This window comes from Pezoporus wallicus, unplaced genomic scaffold (genome assembly GCF_028554395.1).
Source record: "Pezoporus wallicus isolate ANWC-B61680 ecotype Strahan unplaced genomic scaffold, APGP_CSIRO_Pwel_v1 contig_5908, whole genome shotgun sequence".
Lineage (NCBI taxonomy): Eukaryota > Metazoa > Chordata > Aves > Psittaciformes > Psittacidae > Pezoporus > Pezoporus wallicus.
Window position 1 is genome coordinate 549,680 of NW_026635282.1, and position 23,044 is coordinate 572,723.

The following is a 23,044-nucleotide window of genomic DNA, read 5'->3' on the forward strand; positions in this document are numbered from 1 at the left end:
TAAATCCTTAATAAGATGGCTGAAATGGTTAGCAGTAATGCAGTGTACCTGAATACAGCTCTCTGCTGCATGTGCTTGAACTGGTGTCCTGAGATGTGAAGCAAGCATGCACTGTCTGGTTACAGTCTCCTTTTCACCTGGGCACAGAGCATCAGCAGGAGGAAAGCCAAATCCGCTTTTCTGTTTCATGATAAACTTTAGTTTTAGTGATCCTGCTGCAGCGGATAAAGAAGGCTTTGCTTGGCTGGCCTCATTCTCACTCTTGTCTTGCTCTGACTTCCTCACTGCTTGTGTGTTGTTGATGGCAGATACGGTTTTGTGTTCCTCATCTTGTTGGACTCATTTGTGCATGAGCTTCCAGGACGTGTCTCCTGCAGCTGTGACTGACAGCTCCTGGTGATGGTTTGAGGTGCCAGCCTCAGTGTGTGCTGTGCACAGCCCTCTCTATGCCTGGTCTGGGACCACCAGATCCTGGGTTGATCAATCCCACTCCTTTCACAGTGGCAGCAGCTGCTGCTGGCAGCTTCTTCTGAACCACAGGTCCCCATATCTCTGCTGGGAAACATTCCCTGGATACATGAAGCTGCATGTGGGCCTTGCTGGACCTGACAGTGATGTTCTGGGGATCCAGGAATGTGCTGTGGTGGGGAGCTGGGGGCGGAAGATGCATCTTTCTCAGAGCTGTGTCAAGCCTTGCTGCCTGCCTGTGGGTCAGGGATGTGAGTTAACTTGATATCTGCTTATCTCCTGACTTTAGAGGATTGCTACTCCCTTGGGATGCCTGCAGTGACCAGGCCTGCTTTAGGCAGTTCAGCAAGGGCCCTGTGCCAGCTCACCCTGCACTGGTAGCTCTGTGGCCACCTACTAGACTGTTTTGGTGCTGCCTGTAATTAAAGTAGTGGGGAGATGAGGGTGCTTGCTTTCACACTTATTAAAGGACTGATTTCTGACTCTGAAAGCTGATGGGGAGGCAGGAGTGTTGGGTGGCTGGGGCTGAGTGTTGGTTGCCGATAGCTGCTGTGTGAAGAGATGTACCCTGTGGGGCTATTGACAAAACTAACTGGGTTGAGCTCTGGTCTGTCGTGGCTCACAATGTTGTCTGACTGCTGGGGCTGGTTATAAAGGGCCTCGCTATTCTTGCTGAGGTTGCACTAATAGCTGTATAGCTTGTTGGGAATGTGCAGTGTATGCATTGCTTGGTGTAACCAAGTATCTAAGCCTTGGTTGCTGTGGTAGTGTGGGGCCCGATGCTCTGGTTTGCAAACAGTGGGAACTTTCTTGCTGAGATGGGGAAGTGATTTTCTGTTGGTGAGAAGTGGAAGGAGTTGTGTTGCAAGGTCTCTAGGTATTGTGCAGGGTGTGTTTGGGCCCCAAGGGTTCCTGGTGCTTTGGGATGCTTGGGCCCATTGACTTGACTTCAGCTGTTCAAGGCTCAGGTTTGGGTTCCCCATCTCCTCCCAGTTCCTTGCCCAAGAGGATCAGGATCCAGGAGGAGTCAAAGGAGAGTGTCTCCCCTGTACAAAGAGGACAGATGCCAGCCACTGAGCTGTAAACATCTGCAGCATGTAGCATGGAGAGCAGTAAGAGCTCATGCCTGGCTGGATGGGGAACCCCTCTTCAAGGGCAGAGATGCATCAAGTGCTGGTGTTGTGCACAGAGGAAATGGCAGAGGTGAGTTGAGGTTCCCAAGATGCTTGTGCTGGAAGAACTCTGCCTGCAGCAAAAAGGCTGGTGTGGAGCCATCATGGCTCAGGCAGACCAGCGTGCTTATCCTTCTGCTTAGTGAAGGTAATGCTTAGCCCTGCTTTACAACTACCCCTTTGCAGCTTGACTGCCAACACCCCAAGGCCAGTGGCTCTCCCTTGGGAGACAGAGGAGGGTTAGACATACTTGCATCTACTCACTGAGCAAGGCACACTTCAGCCTCTGTCTAGTGCAGGACTGTGTAGCATGCCAGTGTGGACACCAGCCCTTGCAAAGACTCAAGAACCTTGGGGGTTCCCTGAAGATGTGGCAGCTCTGTTAGCTGAATGCAGCAGGGTCTCCTGCCTTGAGACGCTGTGGGACATGCATAGGTGCTTTTCATAAGGGCCTGCAGTGTGATTCTATTAGTTGTTCTGCCCTGGTAGAGGTCCTGGTTCTTACCCAGAGCCCATGGTCAGGACAGGTGGATTGCCTGGTGTGCATGGCGTGTTGGAGGCACTTCACAAGACAGAGCAGTAGCAGGGAGTTGTTCCTGTTCATACTGGTGGGAACTTCTCTGCTAGTGCTGTGCGGAAGCAGGCTGTTTCCACTGATTGCATGGGATGCTTGTCTGGGTTCAGGGTTGCTGCCAGGATGACCCTCGTCTGCTGTGTGTTCTGTGCAGCCTTCAGCAGGTCTGTCAGTGCGAGTCTTCTCACCCAAGTCTCCCTGAGTTGTTTTGACTTGGGGTCCTCATTGGCCAGTGGTGCTGGAGCCCTGCTGGCATTGCAGTCAGTACAGGAACCTGTGGTGCCTGAGCTCAGGTGTTTCCCTCCAGTGAGATGTAGCTCCGAGCTTGTAGGTGACTGATACCATCTTCTCATCCCAGCCTGCCTAAAGTAGGCAAGCACTCTGCAAGAGTTCTGTCTGCCCTGGACCTATAGTAAAGGTGACTAATTCAGCTTGATAAGATAAACACTGAGCTTTAGTAGTCAGGTACCTGTGCTGGGAACTAACTCTTGAGGGCTCCTCAATGTAGCAAAGGTGTAGCTGGATGTAGTGGTTGAAAGCTGAAACTAGACGGACACGTTTGGAGCTTGCTCTTAGCCATTAAATCAACATAAAGCTCAGCAGCTTTCAGGACTTGTACTTACTGCATTTCCCACAGCTGGAGCTTTGAGTGGCTCTTGAGGATGCTCTAGTTCCTGCTACACTTTCTTGGCCCCTGCTGCATGTGGAGAGTGGATAACCTTGGCAGTGCCCAGGACCTTAAGTATTACTTACTACAAGTGAGTATTATTTGCTGTTAAACCCCTTTAAATATTGGACTAGAAAGATGAGCATCTATTCTGCTGCTGATGCCCATGAGGTATGGGGGTCAGTTCTGAGTGGGCTTTGCCCTAGGGTTGCAGCTGCTTCCATGATGACATGGGGAATCACTTTCTGTGTTTTTGAAGCACAGCAGAACTTCTTAGGCTCTGTCCCTGGGGTGTGTGGCTGTGCAGGCTGCTCTGGAGCCTTGCTTGGAAGAACGGGTACTGTGGGAAGGGTGGGTGTGAAGAAGACTTCTTTCACTCCAGTGCTGTTGTAGAGGTTGGGTGGTGCTCACTTTGGAACAGCACAGAGGGTATGACTGGGCAGGCACAGAGCTAGCACTGTTGCTGCACTCAAGAGAGGTGTAGGGAATGGTGATGCAGAATGCTGTGTGCCAGGCACCTGTGAAGACTGCTGCCAGCAAAGCCTGTCATGTAGGTGCTTGGTAGTGTCTGCTGCTGCCGTCTGGGTCCCAGCTAGAGCAAAGAGGACTTTACTGAGCTCTTACTCTTGCAGTGAAGCTGAAAGAGTGATGCTGGTGCTGGCTGATGGGGGTTTGAGGTAGCAATGGCTGCTGGATGCTCCCAGGTGGGACCTTACTGGGAAGGAGGTTCTTCTGGCTACTGGTCTGGGAGAGGCTCCATGCTTCCTGGTGGTGGCAGTAACAAACTTCCTGAGGGAACTGCGCTGGGGACTGTTTCCCTGGGCCTGTCTGTGGGCAGTGGTTCCCATACAGCCTTTCGGAGGTCTGGGAGCAGCTGTGGGGATGCCTCCCTTGCAGCAGGGTGAGTCAGGTAAGGCCTGTGCGCTGCCTTCCTTCTGTTGCTCTCTAGGCTGGGGAGCACAGGGGCCTGGGTGAACGTGTTTGAAGCCTGCCTGCAGCAACAAGAGCCTGTGCCCTTCCTGCTATTATGGAGAGCATCTGTTTGGATCACTGGTGTGTGCTTAGAGTGAGGCTGAGCAAGTATGGGGAGAACCAGACTACCTCTCTGCAGCCTTATATCCTTTCCACCACAGATACTGTCCCCTGTCTGGAAGAGGAGTGGAAATGTCATTGCCAAGTAGCTGCAGCTCACCTCTGAGGTGCTGGGTTATGGCTTGGTAGTTCATGTCAGGAGAGTTTTGTGCAAGGGTGTGAAACCAGGAACTCTGGCACCAGAAACGTGTGTTTCTGAACTGATGGCTTTCCTTCCTCATGCAGTGGGTCTGCCAGTGATGCCGTGTGGCTTCTCTGGCAGCAATCACTGGTCAGGAGCCCAAAGCTGATTGTAAAAGCACTGCTCTGTGGAGGCTGTGGGCCAGCTCTGCATCTTGAAGACCTTCCACCAGGGTCAGGCAGAGAGCATTGTGCAGGTGGGTATGGGAGGCAAGGCTGGTAGCAACATCATGGTTATGGGTGATAATGCTTGAGCCTGTACAGCAGGAGCAAGACTAAGGGGCTGGAGATACAGTGCTGAGGCTCGAAGCGTCCTAGCTTGAAATGTTAGGATCTGCCTTGGAAGGACTGCTGGTAGTGTATGATGGGGTTCCCAGCAGAGCTCAGGAGGCAGGGCCAGGATTAGTGAGAAGTGGGGAGCATGTGGTTCCACTGGGTAGTAGATGCTGCTGCAGGATTAGTTGAGAGCAATGCTGGCCAGATACACATGACTGTATCTCTGAAGCTGTACTTGAGATCTTCTGATCCACAGGCCTGTGCTCTGCAGGCAGCCTCCTGGGAAAACAGCTGCCTGATCTGCCCTTCTTCTCTCCATAGATACTGCCACCACCATGGAGGGGATTGTGACCATGTATCAGGACTTCATGAAGAAAGCAGGTGAGTGTTTGGCTCTGTCCAGTTTGTGCCTTCCTGCCACAGGCACTGGGGTGGTGGCTGTCACCCCTGAAGTAGTCTGGGTCTGGCTACATCCTACCTCTTCCCTTGTGTAGATGCAGCTCTGGGGTTTTTGTGCTGCCTGTTGGGCTGTTTTGCCTCAGGGCCTGTGTGCAGCCTGTTTTGGGGCACTCATGCCCTTGTACCTTACTGAGTTTGGCTGGCTTTACCAGCCTCAGTTCCCAGACTGTCCCTCCAGACCTGCACTCCTGTCCCAGGGGAACAGAATTGCCATTCCTTATGTCCACCCTGGCAGCAGCATTGCTGGCAGCAGCCTGGGGTGAGGATGCTAACCACTCTGCGCTGTGGCTTTCTCTGCAGACCCCCGCATCGCTGATTATCCACTGATGCAATCCCCGTTCCTTGTGATGGGCATCCTCCTGGCGTATGTCTACTTTGTACTATCCTTGGGTCCCCGATTAATGGCCAACAGGAAGCCTTTAAACCTAAAGAAGTTCATGGTGCTATACAACTTCTTTCTGGTGGGCCTCTCTCTTTACATAGTCTATGAGGTGAGTTGTTGATGGCAGGCTTTGTCTGGCATATGAAAACCTGCATACAGGCTGCATAGATGGTGGGGGGTCCTTCTGCAGGCTATTGCCTGCACTTCTGTGCAGGGCTTGGAAAGTGCAGTGGGTGATGTGTGGGGCCTCACCCTGGTGATGCTCTTGTTGCAGTTCCTGATGGCGGGGTGGCTTACTGGGTACACCTGGAGATGTGACCCTGTGGACTTCTCGCAGGACCCCAAGGCCCTCAGGGTAAGTTCTTGTCTCTCTCCCAAGTAGTGGGGATGGCCTTTAGTACTTCTGTTTGGACAGCTAGGTCATGGCTGCCTGCATTTCTTGAGGCAGAAGACTTAGTCTCTGGCTCTTGGTTTCACCCCAGGGTTACTGCATGAGCATTCTTGATCAATGGGCATTTCAAGTCTAGGTGGGTCTCTAATATTAACGTGTTCTGTTACAGATGGTCAGTGTTGCTTGGCTCTTTGTCTTCTCAAAGTTCATCGAACTGACAGACACGGTGAGTAAGTTACTGTGAGAAAGCCTTGTCACTGCTTTCTGGGCAGGGACTTGGGGCCCAGTGTATTTGAGATAGGTGTGTACTTCAGCCCTTCCAGTCTGACCTGGTAGTGCTTCTGTTGGGCTTTATAACCAAGAAGAACACGCTGGGCTATTGCAGAGGACACTCTTGGTGTGTTAAAGCTCTGGAAGCTGTGGAATGATCTCATGGGTAGTGGCAGTGAGCTTGGTGGGGGGGGAAGGGGAACTGCCACTGAGATCAGACACTAAATTATTGTCCCATCTGCTCCCAGGGCTGCAGGTCCTTGATCTTACTGGGTTCTCATTGCAGGTGATCTTTGTCCTGCGGAAGAAGAATGAACAGGTCACATTCTTGCACCTCTTCCACCATTCTGTTCTGCCTTGGAGCTGGTGGTGGGGAGCAAGGTTTGGTCCAGGTAAGATGGAAACTGTAGCGGTGCACAGCTTGGGGAAAGGTTGGGTTTAGCTGCAGCATGCTGACAAGGGGATTTGGCCCTGTTGGGCTCTTAGAAACTTCTTGTAGCACTGGCTGCTGCAGAGGACTAACTTATGCTAATGAAAATCTTTCTGAACAGGGGGAATGGGCTCATTCCATGCCATGATCAATTCCATGGTGCATGTTGTCATGTACCTGTACTATGGGCTCTCAGCAGCAGGACCTGCCTTCCAAAAGTATCTGTGGTGGAAGAAGCACATCACAGCCATCCAGCTGGTGAGTCTGCTGTGGAGGAGAGCATGTGCCCTCATCCTCTTTTGTGGGGGGCAGGCCAGCCCCTGTACCTGTGAAAGGTGCAGCCAGCAGCTGTAGCTGTCTCTTCTGTAGCTTCTCTGGGTTTCTAACAGCTCTGAGACCTCTGACAACCCTACCAGCCTGGTTAGGGTGTGGGTGCTGCTCAATCTGCTGCCCCTGGGTTCATTCACACCGGGAGGGTGAGAGATGTGCTGCCTTGAGGCTTGTGCCTGCCTTGTCCAGCTGCTGACTGTGCCTCAACATAAGGAGGCACACACTCTACTGCAGAGTGGGAAAGGAGCCTATTGGTTTAATTTAGAAAGGTCTCTGTGGGGGGGAGGGGGTGGGGGTGTCCCTAACCCTGCCCCCATGAATAACTTATCCCTGCTCTGCCTTGTTCCCAGGCACAGTTTGTGATTGTCTCTGTCCACATCTCTCAGTATTACTTCATGCCCAGCTGTCAGTACCAGTTTCCCATCTTCGTCCACCTCATCTGGATTTATGGGACCATCTTCTTCATCCTCTTCTCCAACTTCTGGTACCAGTCCTACACAAAGGGCAAACGGTTGCCTAGGGTGGCTCAGCAAGCAGCCCAGCACAACGGTAGCAGCATCCACGAGAATGGCACTGTCACCAACGGCAAGGTCAAAGCCAACTAGAGGGCAAGGCCCTCCCAGAGCCAATGAGAGCCCCGGGGCAGAGGCAGCTGGGACCTGTTCCCCTGCTCCTGGGTACCACTAGCCAAGTCAAGTGCCTACAGACTGTTGTACCCCTGTGCCCAAGCCCTGCTGTCCTGTCTGCATGCCCAGCCCCTCTGCTCTGAGCAGCTATGGGCAACTTCTCCTTGGAGGGCTTGTGCTGTTTCTCAGTGTTGCTGAGCAGAGAGGCAGCTGCCTGCATCACAGCTGTGGGGCTGCAGTCCCATTCCAGTGTTTCCAAAGGAACTTCCCCAAGTGCCTACATCTGGCCCTTCTGCCTGGGGCCTATTTCCTTCTGAGTAGGACCAAAAGAAGAGACTGCTCCCTGTCCTGGTGCCCCTTCCTCTTCCCTGTCTCATGAGAGCCTGTGTGGATGAGCAGGCTTGTCCCTGGCTGCTTGCTGCTGCCAGCTCCAGCGTGAGTGCTCCTGCTCTACCGTGCCTTGTGCCACTTTGTTCCATGCCACAGTGCTGCATGTCCCTTTTAACCCCTGTGTGCCCAGGGTGGGAGGTCCTGCCCTGGCATAGCTGTGCTCAGGTGTAGCGATGGAGAATGTAGTGGTGGTGTATATGGAACTCAAGGGCCCAGACCTGCCCAGTACAGTACACATGCTGTGTGCCTACTATGTAGCAGGGGTTGTGATGGCCTGAAATGCCTCTCCCACACGCTAAGCCCAGGTTGCCTTGCCTTTCTGTGCCTGAGCTAGGTGCTCAGTGTGTGCTTCAGCCACACTTACATGATCCTGTATGGCAGCTGGTGCCTTGCTCCAGAGTGGGGGAGGCCAAGCTCAGCCTTGCCTTGGACCATTTCCATTCCTGCATACTCAAGACTTGAGCAATAATTGCCCCTTGAATCAGCTCTTGGGCTTTCCTGCTTGGGCCCAGCGTGAGCACAGCAGAGGATGGCTGTCGCCTGTGCTGCTGTGGTGTATGTGAACACATCTTGCCCCTGTGCATCTGAAGGTGTACCCTGCCCTACCAGCAGGGCGGTGCAGCAGCTCTCCTGGTCCTGGTGCCCATCACTTGCTCGGGCTGTAACCAAAACCGTGCTGTTGGCCTTGAGGTTGAGGTGAAGGAGCCAGGCCCTGTCAGATTGGGCTGCTCTTCTATCACAAATAAACAGACAGAAGGAAAAATGGCTCAGCCCTCTTTTTTTTCCTGGCTTGCTGTCCTCAGAAGCTGTTCCAGGTCCTTGGTGCTGCCCAGTGTGGTTGAGGCAGGGCCAAGAGCAGCAGCTGGCATAGCAGGTTTTTGTGTTGGGGGGAGAGGGCGGCAGCAGTCTGCTGATGAAGCAGATGGCAGATTGTTCCCAAGTGTGCTAGTAGAGCAGTGCTCATGGCAGGAAATGTGTCAAAGCTCCTGTTGTGAAAGTGGCTCCACCCTGTCAAAGAATGGCTGGGGTGGGGCAGGGTGTGTGTTGGGACCTGGGCACTGGCCCAGGAGGTGCTGCTGCCTTTCAGACATCCCAGGGAGCTGAGGTGTGGTGGAGTGGGGAATAAAGACCCTGGAACCCCAGGTGATGGGGAAACAGCAGTTTGCCTTCTGCATCTGCTGAAGGTGAAGTTGCTGCCAGCTGTGACAGCCCCTGCAGTGTGGATCTGTGCAGAATGTAGCTCAGGTCGGTCAGAGGGAGGTTTGTGTTCCTGCTGTCTTCCTCTTGCTACAGCAGTGCACCATGCCTTGGCTGCGCTCTGTTGTTTCTACCACCTGAGACAGTTTGGCTTCCCTGTTGGGGTGCAGTGCTGCCTTCCCCATGCCGTTGTGAGAGGCTAGCCTAGGTGCTGAGTCAAGCCTGGGCAGAGGGGTGGGTAGCTTGTGGCCAGGAGAAAAGCTGTTCACTATAGGTTTGTTTGGGGTGTGGGGAGAGCTTTAGTGGCTGTCCAGCCAATGCTGGACCTAGGGCATGGCTGGATGTGAGGGAAAGCTTTGCTGACTGTGCCTGAGCTACCGTACACTATACTCATGCCCCAGAACATAAGAAAACATCAACTGACCTGAACTGGTGTGACCAAATAACCCAAACTGCATGTGGGCATCACCACATTTTACAGGGCTTAGTGCTCTTGTATGTATGAAGCCTTAAACTGGGTCTGGCTGCTGCACCTGTGTAGTGGTGTCTCAGTTGCTGCTCCTCTGGGCAAGGACTGTCAGGAACGCTCGTTCTGGTCCCTGATGAAGGGGTGTATAACCCTTAGGTAGGTGCTCAGAAGCCTTCTCTTCAGGAGCTGTAGGTGACAGTCCAGCTGAAGATGGAGCTTTTCCCATCAAGCCTCCTTCCCCCTCCTTCAGCTGGCTTTTGGTAAACACGGCCCTGTCTTTGTGCTTTTGCCCAAAATAGTAACAGTACTTTTGAACTACTTCTGCTTGGCCTTTTAAAAGGGGGTGTTCCCTGCATGTGTTCTGCTTTCCCTTCCTCCAATTGTTCCCATTAGCTGAGATCTTTCCATGGGCTGGCTGTGGCCCTTGGTAATTTACATGCTGTCATGGTCATTTGGAGCTGTTGCTCTGAACCGAATCCACACCGTATATGGCAGCATTTCCTGGGCCTGCTGGCTCAGTGCCCAGCTCTTTCCTCTGCACCTCCTTGCTCCAGTGTGGGGGCCAAAGGAAGACACTGCAGTACCCTCACCTTCTAGTAATGCTCAGGGGTTTTCATGGAGTGTATAATGCACAGCTTTGCAGGGTGGGTATGTGCTAAGGAGAGAGGCAAGACAAGCTTTCTCTGAGAAAGGTGAACTGCTTGCTTCCACAGCAAAAACTGCACCAGTTTTCAGACATAGAAGCCTTTCTTGCAGGTTCCTTGCATCCTGGATCATTGCAGGGGTGTGGGGCAGGGCTGCTACAGCAGCAGCACAGCTCTGGGGAAGAGTCTAACCCATATAGGGCCCTGCCCTCTTCCACATTAGGTTCAGCTGCTGCCTTAGGATTTGGTTGGGGAGAGCTGCCTCTTCATCCCTTGGACCTCCTCTTAGAAGGCTCTCTCTGGGTTAAACTTGGGAGGCAGAGCAGGAGGCTGGTGCCAAGTACAGCATAGTACTGTGCTGAGGGGAAGGTGAAAACAGTTAATAACAATCCACCCTCAGCTAATCACAGCACAGGCTTTGTCACGCTACTTTGCCCCAGATGAGGTGCTAATTAGCTGTACAGTGGCCCTGGCAGCCCCTGGTGCAGCTGAAGGAGAGGCTGAATGGGTCTGTGGCAGCCCCACACCCTCAGACAGCTCCAATCAATATGCAGAGCAGCATGACTGCAGTAGCTGCACTGGCTTTTGCTAAAAGCTCAAATATGCTCCACCAACATAACTGAGCTTGGAAAGAATGCATTTCTTCAAGTGCTGAAGAGTCGAGCTCTACCAAGCATCTGCATGCAGCATCATCAAGGCAATAGGGCTTCCCCTCAGCACAAAGGCAGGACAGGGATCAGGTATGCTGGAACAACTTATAACTAAAGGCTACACACTGGGAGCTTCTTGCATGATAGCCAGGCTGGCTGTGGCAATGTAAACTAACCTGGTTTGCATCAGTCTACAATGCCACTGCTAATCCCTTCCTGTCCTTTGGGATGAGTATACATAGAGCATCTCACTCTATATTTATAGCTCCTGCCCCACCTTCCCCCCCCCCAGGTAGCATTCAGCTAAATTCAACACTAAACTCACTGCAAAGGCACCTATGCCACCCCAGCAAGTCAGGGGGATTTCCTCCAAGCCCCAGTGCAGTTAGAATCATAGAATCTAGGGTTGGAAAGGACCTTAAGATCACCTTCCAAACCCCCTGCCATGGGCAGGGACACCTTACACTAAACCATATCACCCAAGGGTGATGGTCTTGAACACTGCCAGGGATGGAGCATTCACAACCTCCCTGGGCAGCCCATTCCAGTGTCTCACCACCCTAACAGGAAAGAATTTCCTCCTTATATCCAGTTTAAGTTAACACACTATGATGAGTGTTGGAGGGGTAGGAAGTCACCTCAGCTACAGCTTCCCCATTTGGTGGAGCTGGTGTGCTTGTGGTCAGCATGGGTGTGTGTGGCAGAAGTCATACCTGTCTTAGCCATTGCATAGCATCCTCCGTCTCCCAGGACTTCACACGTTTGCTAGGCTGAGGGTTTCTGCAAACTGGCACTAAAGAATAAGAGCTTCAACCACTTGCCCGGATTGCAAACCTCAGTTCTTTGAGCCATGGCCTTCTCTTCCATCAGACTCCATAAAAACAAAAAAAGGCAAACTAGAGCAGTTTATTAACTTTTAAAATACTGTACAACAAGCTAAGCCCCTCTCCCCACAACAGTCCTGTGCACTCAGCGTATGCCCTGGTGAATGATGCTGCTTTTGGCACTGTTTGCCTTTTCCTTCTCTTTCTTCTTTATGGGGTCCATCTCAAAACAGCGCCAGAGCCGCAGCGTTTCATCAGCAGCTGCTGAGGCCACTGTTGCACCATCAGGGCTCATAGTCAGGTTCAAGACTCTGGCAGTGTGACCTGAGGAGGAGGTGGTGTGCAGTTAGGCATGGGCTGATCATATTACTCCCCACCAGCTTGCATAGCCATCTCCACACCATACTGCAGCAGCATCAATTCACACCCCAGGTATGCACTTGGAGCAGCAGTGTTTCTTCAGCTGCTCCTAGCAGCATGCTCCTGGACACCATTCTGCATCAGTAATGCTCCAGGCTAGACCCCAGGTCTGCTCTAACCAAGGATTACACCTGTCTTCAGCCTCTATTACCCATCTCTTCCAAAGACAGAAGGCCCAGCTTACCTCGCAACTCAGTGACCTTGGCCATTGTTGGATACTTCCATATAACCAGCTGATTCTGTGCAAAGCCATGGCCTGAAATGAACTCCTTGTAGTTTGTTGACCACAGGATAGAACAAACCTGGCAAGAGGCAGTAGTGCAGGTAAGACAGGCTGCTTGTGCTGATGCTCACCACCCAGAGGTGAGCATGGTCCCCTTCTCTCCCATGCCTTTGTGCCTCAAGTGCCAGCAGCTCTGTACAGGTGTCCTGCCAGAAGGTGTTTATCTCCAAGCTGGTGTTCATGTCTCACCTGGGAGTGGGCATCAACAGCACTGAGGCAGGTGCCAGAGCACACATTCCAGATGCGGATATGTCTGTCACTAGTCCCACCTCCAGTGGCCAGAACATTTGACTGCCACGGACACCACGCCACAGCCTGAGAGAAAAAGGTTCATCTTAAGACATGCAAGGGGCAGCCTGTGCACAGCCAGTGCTGCACACCTGCCTCGCACACAGGCATGTACAGGCATGTGCCCACAGCAGCCCTGCACTCACCTTGACAGCACCCTGGTGCTGCGTGAAGGTCTGTACAGGAGCAAAGTCCCCGCTGTCCCCCTGGGTGCATGGCCAGATGTTCACCAGGTTGTCATTGCCACCACTAGCCAGGTAGCGCCCATCTAGAGACCACTTGAGTCCACAAACCTCCTGCGTGTGGCCAGCAAGTGTGGCCACATGATGCTCAGCCACTCTGACATCATGATGGTGGATGTGGCCAGTTCGTGCCCCACTGCAGAAAGAGAAGACTTGCAGTGTCAGGCTGGTTTTCACCAAAGACCATTTTTGAGCTGTTCCAAGACTGTTGTACCTGCCACTGGCCTGGTGGAGTGAGCAAAGTAGCCACAGAAGTTCTTCACAACTTCAGCACAAAGGGCAAGAGAACAGAGAGGCCTTCTCCCCACTGTCCTGACAGAACAGGCTGAGTAAGAAGAATCCCAAGCAAGGACAGAAATTCCTCTCTGCCATCCCTAATCTGCACCAATCTGATCTAGGATAGGAATCTGCAACAGTTGGATGCTGCCCTTCACCCACTGCTTTACCTGGACAGGATGTAGCTGTTCCAGCTGAGGGAGCCCACACGTGAAGAATGGCTGGTCATGTTTCGGAGGCGTTTCTGCTGCTGTATATCCCATAGCTGGAGAGACAGAGGAAGAAATTTTCTGGAGGATGAGGAAACCCAGCTCTATTGCCTTGCCCAGGAACCTCATTGCACAGGCTCTGGCATTCAACCTCATCAGCACAGGGGCAGAGAGAATTGGTATCTCATGCCTACAGAGCAGAGGACAACTTCAGGTGTCAGAAAAAACCTACAACCAATCTGTGCCTTGCATGCTGCAGTTGGTCACTGGATGTGGACATTTCCATGCCACACCAGTTAAGGCAAGTCAGGATGCACTGCATTCTTCTAGCACTAGTCAAGCCTTTGTCCCAAGGCCCCCCAGTTCTGGCAGTCCCTAGGAAGCAGCTCTAGTTTCACTCCTACACTCACCTGGACCTCAGCATTACTTGTGCCAACAGCAAGGTAGTTTCCTTCTTTAATCCATGACACAGAAGAAATGTAATCATCTGGATGCTCCATCTGCAGCAGCTGGATAATCTCACCAGTGGTGTGATTCCACAGATAGACAGAGCTGTCCAGAGCCACCGCCAGGAAGTTCTGAGAGCTCCAGTCAATGAGATTCAGATCTACAATTTGGAAGAGCAATGCAGGTCACACTGTGTTTAGACAGCCCTGCCTTTCACCAGTGCTTCACCAGCCTTCTAGGTGTCACCATGCCCAGGTAATGGGGTCAGATAGCCCTGATCCAAGTTACCTACACAGCGCTCTGGACCACTGTTCCCTAAAAGGCTAGAGAGGGACACTCCAGAAGTGGTCAGTGCTGGTCTGGGTGCATAAGGTACTGAACTAGGACCTAGGAATCCTGCTCTCGTGTGGAATGATCTCCGTGCCCAGCACTCGATGTTGCAGCCTACTTACAATAGTCATTGCGAATCTCTGGTGCATCCAGGATCCGGTCTGGCATTGAAGAAATGTATCTGCCATTCTTCCTGCTGGATCCAGGTGTTATTTTCTGACTGTAGAGCACTTTCAGGTTATTCTGATAGCCTGTGTGCAGAGGAACAGATCTGTTAACCTGAGTTAATGTTTCCTCCCAGCTGAGCACTGTTCACCCAGCTAGAAATCCCCTCCAGTGAAAAAGAAATCCTGAGGGAAGAAATGCACTCGGAAGACTGCAGTTGTGCTCATCACTGGCAGCATAAACTGCTGAACCAGGGTAAGCTCTGATTCTCTAACTCACAAGAACAGGTTTAATTGACAAGCACTTGGCTTTCTGTATCCCATTATGTTTACTAGCAGTTCAACTACCAGTGCACAGCAGAGTTTGAAGCTTTTGCAGACCTCAGGAAGTTTTGCCACCTGCTGTACAAGTGAGCAATTAACACTCATTTCAACTTCTGTAAACAAATTCACTGTAACTTATGCCACCCCACAACCTCAAGAACCCTAAGAAAGGGGACTCCACTGCGCACAGGAACCTTAAGAAGCAGCCAGTTGATCTCTCCCGTGTCCACACACAGGGCCTCTGCATTGCTGCTCCTCTGCCTAGATCCCTCCAGCTGAGTTAACTCACACAAACCCTGTGTCATACCTTCTGGAGCATTCTGTGGTTTTCCACTGAGGCGGAGGATCTTTGCCTCTTCTATATCAAAGCCATTCAGATTCACTGCCCAGGCTTTCTGTTGTTCCTGGAGACAAACCATCCTCAGTAAGATGCATTGAAAACACAAAGTCCATGCTGCACTTAAGACTGCAGCTGGCAGGCATATACCCAAGCCCCTTTCTCCTAAAACCAGGAGGTATAAAACTGTGCTGTGGGAGTCAGCTACAGGCAGGCACATCAAAGCTTTTCTTCAGACATTGGCACACTGTCCAGCTCAATATTTTCATATACAAGAGTGGCCAGTTCAGTGTCTCATTGCCTGTGGGGAAAGCCACAGCCCTAAGGGACTAAATGCTTTATAAACAGTTTTCAGAACACAGTGTACACATTCCAGAATAGCTCTCATGTAGCCATTGTCCTAGAATAACACCACCAGCAGTTTCTCTGAGCAGATTCACAGCTTTGTGTCTTTGTAGCAGCCTGCTACATTTTAAAGCCTCATTAGCCCAAAGCTGAATTTCGCTACCAGAAGCGGCATGGGCTAGCGAGTGGAAGCAGAGGTGTAAGACTATGCTCTTCTCTGCATCTAGGGAGACAGCTCTATAGAGCACCTACACTCAGGCTCCTGTGTAGCAACTAAGTGCCTGTTCCATCTGCAGACTCTACAGCATTCGCCTGTGGCTCTTAAAGCCCAGAGCTGGAAGCAGCAGTGGCTGGGACTGTCAACCCCATGTGCCCACTTGACAGAACTTTAAGTTTATAAGTTAACGATAAGAGACCAGGAAGAAGTAGGTGTTTGATAGTAATCACTGTAGTAATTATAACTTAGCAACATGCTTACCTTCTTGGTAGGGGACTCTTCAGCAGGGTCATTCTCTTTGGTTAGGAGGAAATTTGCCATGTCCATCTGCATAGTGCTGCGGTTGGGAATGTAGCGATCACCCCCGGCCTTTGTTGGTGTGCTCTGGATTTTGGATCCAGATTTACCTGTGTTCACATGCATAAATATCATATTTATAATAAATATAAATATTGTCTTACAGCTATTGAACAGCTTGTATTAGAGCTTTCAAGAGACAGCAAACCCAGCACTCCACCACATCACACCTGTGAGACATGCTGCAGACAAGCAGGACTCAAGATAAGTCATACCACCCAGTCACAGTTAACTCAAATTTTTGTCTCCTCCTCCCCCCATGCGCTAAACTCAGGTGAGGGAGTGCCAGGAGACAACTCCTTGGGCCTAGAAAAACAATCCCAGAGATCACAGATAAGGGGAGGTTACAAAAATACTGTTATAAAGCTATCAGCAGACCGTTTTGCCCACACTTGTCTAAACACTCATCTATGCCAGCAAGGCTCAACCGGAGGATCACCCAGCCTCAATGCACACAGCTCTGCCCTCTCGTACTGGAGAGAAGATGGGCGACTCCAGGAGCCACGCCATGTAGCCCACCTCATCCTGCCTGACCAGAAGGGCAGCCTGGCACGGAGCTCAGAGCACCATGGCTGCAGGCAAGCAGCCAGGGTGACGCTCCCCCACCCGACCTGTCCTGTGTTGCCGTCGCTCACCGGGTGTTCTGGACGGCGTCTTGCTGGAGCTGTGGGAACGATTGAGCGGCTTCATGGGCGACACGATGGCGGCGGGGCCGGGCCCAGGGTCACCACTCTCCTTGGCCTTGCGCTGCCACCGCGCGGGCGGAGCGTTGGGGATCGGCGTGTCCAGCTTCAGCAGCCCGTGCAGATCCGTCTCGAACACGAACTGCGCCATGGCGAGCGCTGCGGGACCGCAGCGTCAGCGGAACCCACATCAGCCGGCCGGGCTGTAGCCCTATTCCGCCAGGTCCCCCCCCCCCCCACCAGCTGCACTTCGGGGCCCTCTCCACCACCGGAGACCCCCCCGCCCCGGGCCGGGCCGCTCTCCACCACAGCAGTACGCCCTCCCAGCCACTCCTCAGGGGCCCCTCCACCACAGGACACCCGCTAAGCCGCCCATTAGGGGCCGCTTCACCGCAGCCTCCCACCCGCCATGGCCGCACCTCAGGCTCCCCCTGCGCCCCGGCCTCTCACCTCCGCTCTGGGACTGACGCTCGCGCAACCCTGCTCCCCGAAGGCATTTAAACCCCGCGCTACCGCTCCTCCCATTGGCTGCTTCAAACCCAACCGCTCCCCGCTGCCATGGCGACCACGGCGCGCCACATCGTGATTGGCTGATCCGCGGGAGGGGGCGGGGTTCTCCCCGCCGGACGGCTACGGGTGCCGGGTGGGCGGGTAGTGCCGCGTTTCTTCCCTGTGGGCGCGGGGCGCAGACAACGGGAGAGGAGGCCGTGTGTTTGCGCGTCTCCTTTATGTCAGGGCGGGGGGAGCGGCTCAGGGCGGCCCGCGGGGCTCCCAGCCGCTCATGAGCAGGTAGGACTGGTTGGCGATGTCGGTGCTGGGCAGCCGGTCCGCAGCGTGCTCTGGCGGCGGCGAGCCCGCCTCCCCCCGCGGGCCGGGCAGCACCTCCAGCAGGCAGGGCAGGACGGCCTCTTCCTCCTCCTCCTCCTCCGGCGGCTGCTTGTAGAAGGCGTTGGGCTGGGGGACACAGGGAGGGGTGCGGTGGGCCCTGCCCCTGGGGCTGCCCGCGGCGGCTCGGCCGCGGTGGGCCCTGTCCCACCCCCCTCACCTGGCCGTGCTTGCTGCTTTCGTGGAGGAAACTGCCCAGTGCGCGGTGCAGGTCGGGGACGGAGGGCCAGAGTTTCTGCTTCATGTTGCTGAGCGTGGGGAAGGGGGTGTTCAAAGCAAACCCCAGTCCTGGGGTGCCCTGGTGCTCCCCTGGTCTGGTGCTGGACTCCCACTCCCAGCCCCAGCCCCAGCCTTTACCTGTAGAGGGAGGGGAAGGTGCACCGCAGGCCCAGGAGCGCTCCCGTGAAGAGCAGCAGCACCAACGTAATGCTGGGGATGGTCCAGCCTGCATCGGAGGAACGCTGGCACTGTAACCCTCCCCACACCTGCCACTGCTGAGTCCTTCACAGCCCTGCTACCTTCACCTGGTGCTCCCTATCCCATTTGCAGCACTCAGTTTCCCACGCTCAGCCTGTGGCTCTGATGGCTGCAGCCTCTGCTTCCGCCCTGTTCCTTACCCGCATCGACCATGGCATCAACCACGACAGGCTTGGACCAGGCGCTCCAGCTGCCCTTGTACCACGGCCCGCTGGGCTGGGCCCGCACCTGGGCATGGTACTGGGCGCCTGGATGTAAATCCAGGACTTCTTTCCTGGCTGCCTGTGGGACCTGCAGGACCTGTGGGGCAGAGCTGAGCTGGAGACAACAGCTGCTGTGGGGTGGCCAAAGGGAAGCACTGGGGTGTGGGTCCACCCTGCCTGACCCTATGTGGCCCATGTGCCAGCAGCAGAGGTGGGCAGGGCTACCTGGGGGAGCCCTGGCCATGTCTTACCTTCCAGTCATGGCTGTTCTGAACAGCATAGCGGATCTGGTAGAGCAGCTGCTCTGCCAGCACCTCCAGGGGTGGTAGCCACTGCAGGCTCAGCCGGCCCTGTGACACTGTTGCCTGCACAATCTGTGGGGCTTCTGTGAGCACTGTTGGGGATGGCGATGTGTCACTGCCATGGAATGGGGCATAGAATGCTGTGTCCCCCATAAGCCAGGCATGGGCAATGGCAGGAGCCATGGTGGCAGTGGGACTCACCGGCCTGGTGCAGCCAGAAGGGCTCCTTGAAGTAGCTGAGTGTGGACAGTGGATGGGGCTGGGTGACATTCACCAGGACAGAGATGGCACTGTCAACCTTCGGCTGGAATGTGCAGGTGTGGGAGCCCAGCGTCCCCACGCTCACCTCTATACACTCCTGCCATGCATCTTCCCTGTTTGAAGAGCAGGGAGCCAGTCAGCCCCACTGTGGTGGCCCAACTCCCCTCATCCGCTGCCAGCTCTGCTCTGAGAACACCCTTGTCCCCGCAGCCAGTGCTGCCCGTAGTTGGAGGGGCAGAGTGGTTGGGAGTGGTGGTGGGGAGGTGCGAGGCCCATGGTGGCAGGGCAGGGCACAGCGCACAGTGGGATATGGGACAGTGGCCTGTGCCACCCCTCTGCCTGAGGACTGTGGCCCTGTCATGCCCCTTACCTTGTGCCAGCCCCGCTTGGAGATTGCTGGTAGAAGAGCTGGTGTGAGCTGGGGAGCTCTGTGGTGTCCCAGCTCCACTCACAGCGCACGTGCTGCAGGTCAGGGGTGCTGCAGCACAGCCTGATGTCTCCTGGGCAGACAGAGCCAGGGGAGGGAGGGGGCTACTACCCCTTGGCCCCCCAAAACTTGTGTGCTGCATCTCACCTGCCCCAGGCCCCCCAACCCTCGCAGCCCCAGGCATGGGTGCCTCCCTGCTGTGCCTGCCAGCACTGCAGTGGTGGGGATGGCTGCTCACCGGAGGAGTGGGGTGTCTCCGCAGCCACTGCCTGCGACCATGGTCCCCAGACACCATCCATGGAGGTGCCGTCAGGCTTGCTGCGCACCTGGATGTGGTACCTCACCCCTGGCTGCAGGTTCTGGAGAACCACCCAGGTGTTGGCCTGGACCAGCCGCTATGGGAGAGGGACCAGGCTGAGGAGCAGCTGCACCCCCTAAATCCCCCTGCCCATCCCTGTCCCCTCTGTCTACCTGCCCCGCTCCCGGGGAGGCTGCAGCTGCCCCGGTGGTGGGTGCATGGGTGCTGATGGCTAGATCGATGGAGGGATCCCCAGGGTGCTGCCCTGCTGCGGTGCTGCAGGACACGTCTGAAGAGCTGGCAGGGCAGAACTGCACCTCATAGAGGAAGAAGTTCAGGAAGTCAGCGAGTGGTGGCTGCCAAGAGATGCAGAGCTGCCCTGCAACCCCAGCCCAGCGGGCCGTGATGTTCACTGGGGGGGCAATGAGACCTGTGGGGAACGTGCCAGGTGTTTGCCTTCCTGCAGCAGGCCCTGTCTAGGCACCCTCAGTCCTGCAGAGGTCCCTCAAGGGCTGCATCCATGCCTGGCATGCAGGGTGCTGCCAGCCCCCACGGTGGTCACAAGGGCAGGGGACCCAGGCCTGGGGACTGTCCTGGTGTCCCAGGCATATTGCCCAGTGGGAGGGACTCACCCACTGCATCCACGCTGAGGTCCCGCCTGTACTTGGTCTGGTTGTTGGTGGCGTCCAGGACGCGGAGATGGAGCTGGGTGAAGAGCCGCACATCCTGTCTGGGGAAGATGCAGACGTGCCGTGTCCTGCCGGCCCCGTGACGCCATGTGGAGACTGTGCATGCTGTGGGCATGTCCCTGAGGAACAGAGAGCAGGGTCTTGCAGCACCCCATGCCTCCTGCCTGTGGCCAGGCTGGAGGAGACAGGACCTGGGGCACAGTGCCTTTCGGTGTCACCAGCATCTTCCCTGTACCCCATCCACTGCAGGGCACCATCCCCATGGTACTCAGGGACAGCCAAGGGGTGTGGGGTGGCTGCTGTGGGCCCTCCACCATCTCTCCTTGCAGCTGGGAGCGAGTGGGATGGATGGAGGGCTGCAGCACTGCTGCTCTCTCTGTGGGCAAGGGGAAGATGGGTTGTGTCCCCACCACTTCCTACCTGCTGTACCAGTAGTAGAAGTGGCACATCCTGCTCACTGCCTCCTCCTCCTCCTCCTCATCATCATCCCAAAAGCAGGTGAGGTCCTCAAAGGAGCGGGTGAAGCAGAGAATGTCCTCGGGCACCCCTGCCAGCAGCGCAGCATCTGGGAAGAGTGTGGGCATGAGGGAACCCCTGGGCACAAACCTGTCCCCATCCCACCTACATCCCCCTGCCCCATGTTTCACTGACTGGCTGCCACCTGAAGTCAGTCTGTGCAGGCACCTGGGGGACATGGACACGGCTGAGGCACAGCTTGGCCCATCGGGGAAGGATAGGGTACATGCTGGCTGCTGGCTTGCACTGGGGTCCTGGCTGGTGGCAGGGCTCCCACTGGTCGGCCCCACTGCTCCCCCCTCCTCAGCACGTGGGGTCCTTTGGGATAAACAAACATCCCAAAATAGCTTTGTGGTTGGCGGGGGGCTCAGGGCCCAGCGATCGAGGGGAAGCACCCCTGCCCTGCTCAAGCCGGAAGGTGCGCGGAAGTGAGATAAGGAGGAGCAGTGCCTCAGGAGAGGGAAAGGGCCTTTGGGCTGGCATGGGGATGTGTGGTCCTGAGCAGGGGGGATGTTTAAACCCCAGCCCCAGGACTGCTTGAGAGGCAGTGGGTTTCTTTGCCCCACTCAGAAAGCTGCTGTCCCTGTTGTTGGCGGGATAAACTAGAGCATCACACCCTGCAGGATCTCTATCCCAAGCACTCATGGCTTTGCTGACACATGGGTGCCAGTCCCTATTGTCAGGGAAGAGAGGACAGCCCCAAGATGCAGATGCATGAAGCACAGGAGTGGCCTTGCTGCCCCAGCATTGCTGCAGCACTCCTTTCTCCCCCACTGCCTCTGCCCTGGGACCTGCTCAAGCCCTCCTCCTCCTCCTCTTCCTCCTGGGACGTGCTCCCTTCCCCAGGGCCTGCCCCACAACAAACCCCTGCCATTGCCTGGCTGTGCTCTGTGTGCATCTGTCCTTTGCTACACACCCCCTGCACTGCCAGTTGAGCCCACCCTGGGCAAAGAATAAGTGACAGTCCCCAAATGTCCTTGTCATGTCAGTGTCCCTCTGCTCTCCTGTCCCTTCTCTTGCCCTGATCCCCAGCCCTGTTCCTCCTTTCCCAGCCATGTTGCCTTCCTCCCCCAGCCCACAACCCATCCCCCCAGCCCACAGCCCCTCACCTCCTCTTCTCTTTTTGCACCCCACTGCTCCTGCCCAAAGCCTCATGCCAACCCTGTGACCCCCCCCAGGTCCCAGCACCAGGGGCTGGGATGGCTGGGTCCCAGCAGCCTGGTGGCAAAGGGGTCCCATGGCATTGGTGGGAAGCCACACTGGTCTGGTGAGCTATCAGAGCATCTTTGCTTTGTTTCCTAGGAGAGTGGCCATACAACTCTGCAGCCCTTGGGGCACAGCAATGTCCCATGAGCTGAGGGCAGGGGGATGATGAGCCCAACCCCAACCTTCCTCCCACTGCCCCTATGGGGGTGATTCAAAATGTGCTCCTGAGCCTGCTGTGGACAGAGACCTGGAGTGGAGCTGGAGAGATGAGCAGGCGATCGACAGGATTTGGTTCAGTGAATGCTTTTTATGGTGTTATGAAAGTGATAGAAGGGCCAAGGAGGGGCTCAAGGAAACCGTGGATAGGCCTTCAATGGGAGAAAGCCATGAAGTGGCTCTGCCTGGTGCAGGGAGGCAGGCTGGGGCCAGCTATGGGCTGAGCTGAGGATGCTCATGAGGGCAGTAAGATCACGGTAGGGCTGGCACAGGAGCTTTGGGATTAGCCTGGTGGGGCTGCTGTGTTACCCACAGTGCAGAGCTGTGCTGTCAGATGTTAGCTTGAATTTGGCTCATCCTTGATATTGATGCATGGGGAGCCTCTCTGCTACCTGTGTGGGACTGGGAGCCACAGGCTGGTAACCCAAAGGGGAATCCAGGGGCTGCCAGGTCCTACCTGCAGAGAGCAGGGATGTCCCTTTGCTCAGGGCACCCCAGGGTGTCCCACAGGTCAGAAGGGCTCTCCATTGCCCACCCTGAACACCCTCCTGGGATGCTCCCTCCCCAGCCCTGTGGATTTTGGCTGCCATGGGATGTTTGCTGCCCATACCCAGTGTGCCATCTCATCTCTGGCCCGTCGTCTGGGGAAGAAAATGGCCCCAAGGACCTACCTTCGGATGTCACTGGCTTGGTGGCCAGCAGCGGGCTGTGGAAGCTGAGCAGAACAGCAGGGAGCAGAGGGAGCAGCCGGCCCCGGCACAGGCAGGCTGCCATCCTGCAACCCGTGTGCCGGGGACGTGTGTGCTGCTCTTGGCGCTTCCCAGCACCGTGCTGGGAGCTGCTGCGGCTCCTCCGGGTGACACCTTTATCTGGGAAGTGGCGGCTGTGCAGCTCAGGAAGCCTGGCTGGAGGCTCCCCCCACCCCATCACCGGCACTTCCCTGTGCCCAAAACCACCATGCCATGCCCCCTCCACCGCCAGCCGCAGTGCCAAGAGAGACTGCTCCTATCAGATAGGCAGCACGTCCTGCCCTTGTGGCTACCGGCACGCCGGGAGGTTGGGGTAGGAAGAAAAACATCCCCTGAGAAAACAGGGAGGCCCCTGTGTGGGGCAGGGCAAGACAGGGCAGAGCAGGCTGCTGGGGGCTGAAA

The 23,044-nt window shown here is 55.3% G+C and overlaps 3 protein-coding genes across 4 annotated transcripts; 1 reads left to right on the forward strand and 2 right to left on the reverse strand.

Moving 5' to 3' along the window:
* The first annotated feature begins 2,498 nt into the window (after positions 1–2,498).
* ELOVL1 (ELOVL fatty acid elongase 1) lies at positions 2,499–8,214 on the forward strand. Its single transcript, XM_057416635.1, is given in 10 exon segments — positions 2,499–2,972; positions 4,199–4,305; positions 4,307–4,350; positions 4,751–4,810; positions 5,189–5,379; positions 5,545–5,625; positions 5,831–5,887; positions 6,218–6,323; positions 6,483–6,619; positions 7,042–8,214. Coding segments are annotated over 10 exon segments (1,095 nt in total). The 5' UTR covers positions 2,499–2,915; the 3' UTR covers positions 7,297–8,214.
* A 3,340-nt stretch (positions 8,215–11,554) lies between these two features.
* CDC20 (cell division cycle 20) lies at positions 11,555–17,022 on the reverse strand. Its single transcript, XM_057416648.1, has 11 exons — positions 16,864–17,022; positions 16,366–16,572; positions 15,635–15,780; positions 14,782–14,878; positions 14,109–14,237; positions 13,620–13,816; positions 13,171–13,265; positions 12,629–12,860; positions 12,384–12,509; positions 12,096–12,213; positions 11,555–11,815 (listed from the first exon to the last, which is right to left on the reverse strand). Exons 2-11 carry the CDS (start codon positions 16,562–16,564, stop codon positions 11,637–11,639), a joined length of 1,518 nt encoding a protein of 505 aa, XP_057272631.1. The 5' UTR covers positions 16,565–16,572; positions 16,864–17,022; the 3' UTR covers positions 11,555–11,636.
* A 112-nt stretch (positions 17,023–17,134) lies between these two features.
* MPL (MPL proto-oncogene, thrombopoietin receptor) lies at positions 17,135–22,874 on the reverse strand. Of its 2 annotated transcripts, none has more exons than XM_057416666.1 (12): positions 22,565–22,874; positions 20,376–20,520; positions 19,899–20,074; positions 19,440–19,696; positions 19,207–19,327; positions 18,912–19,041; positions 18,482–18,654; positions 18,230–18,372; positions 17,916–18,075; positions 17,656–17,743; positions 17,459–17,546; positions 17,135–17,367 (listed from the first exon to the last, which is right to left on the reverse strand). In XM_057416666.1, exons 1-12 carry the CDS (start codon positions 22,818–22,820, stop codon positions 17,164–17,166), a joined length of 1,941 nt encoding a protein of 646 aa, XP_057272649.1. In that variant the 5' UTR covers positions 22,821–22,874; the 3' UTR covers positions 17,135–17,163. The 2 variants fall into 2 exon arrangements, with proteins under 2 accessions (XP_057272649.1, XP_057272641.1); XM_057416658.1 differs by having other exon boundaries at positions 19,207–19,363.
* Between the last annotated feature and the right edge of the window lie 170 nt (positions 22,875–23,044).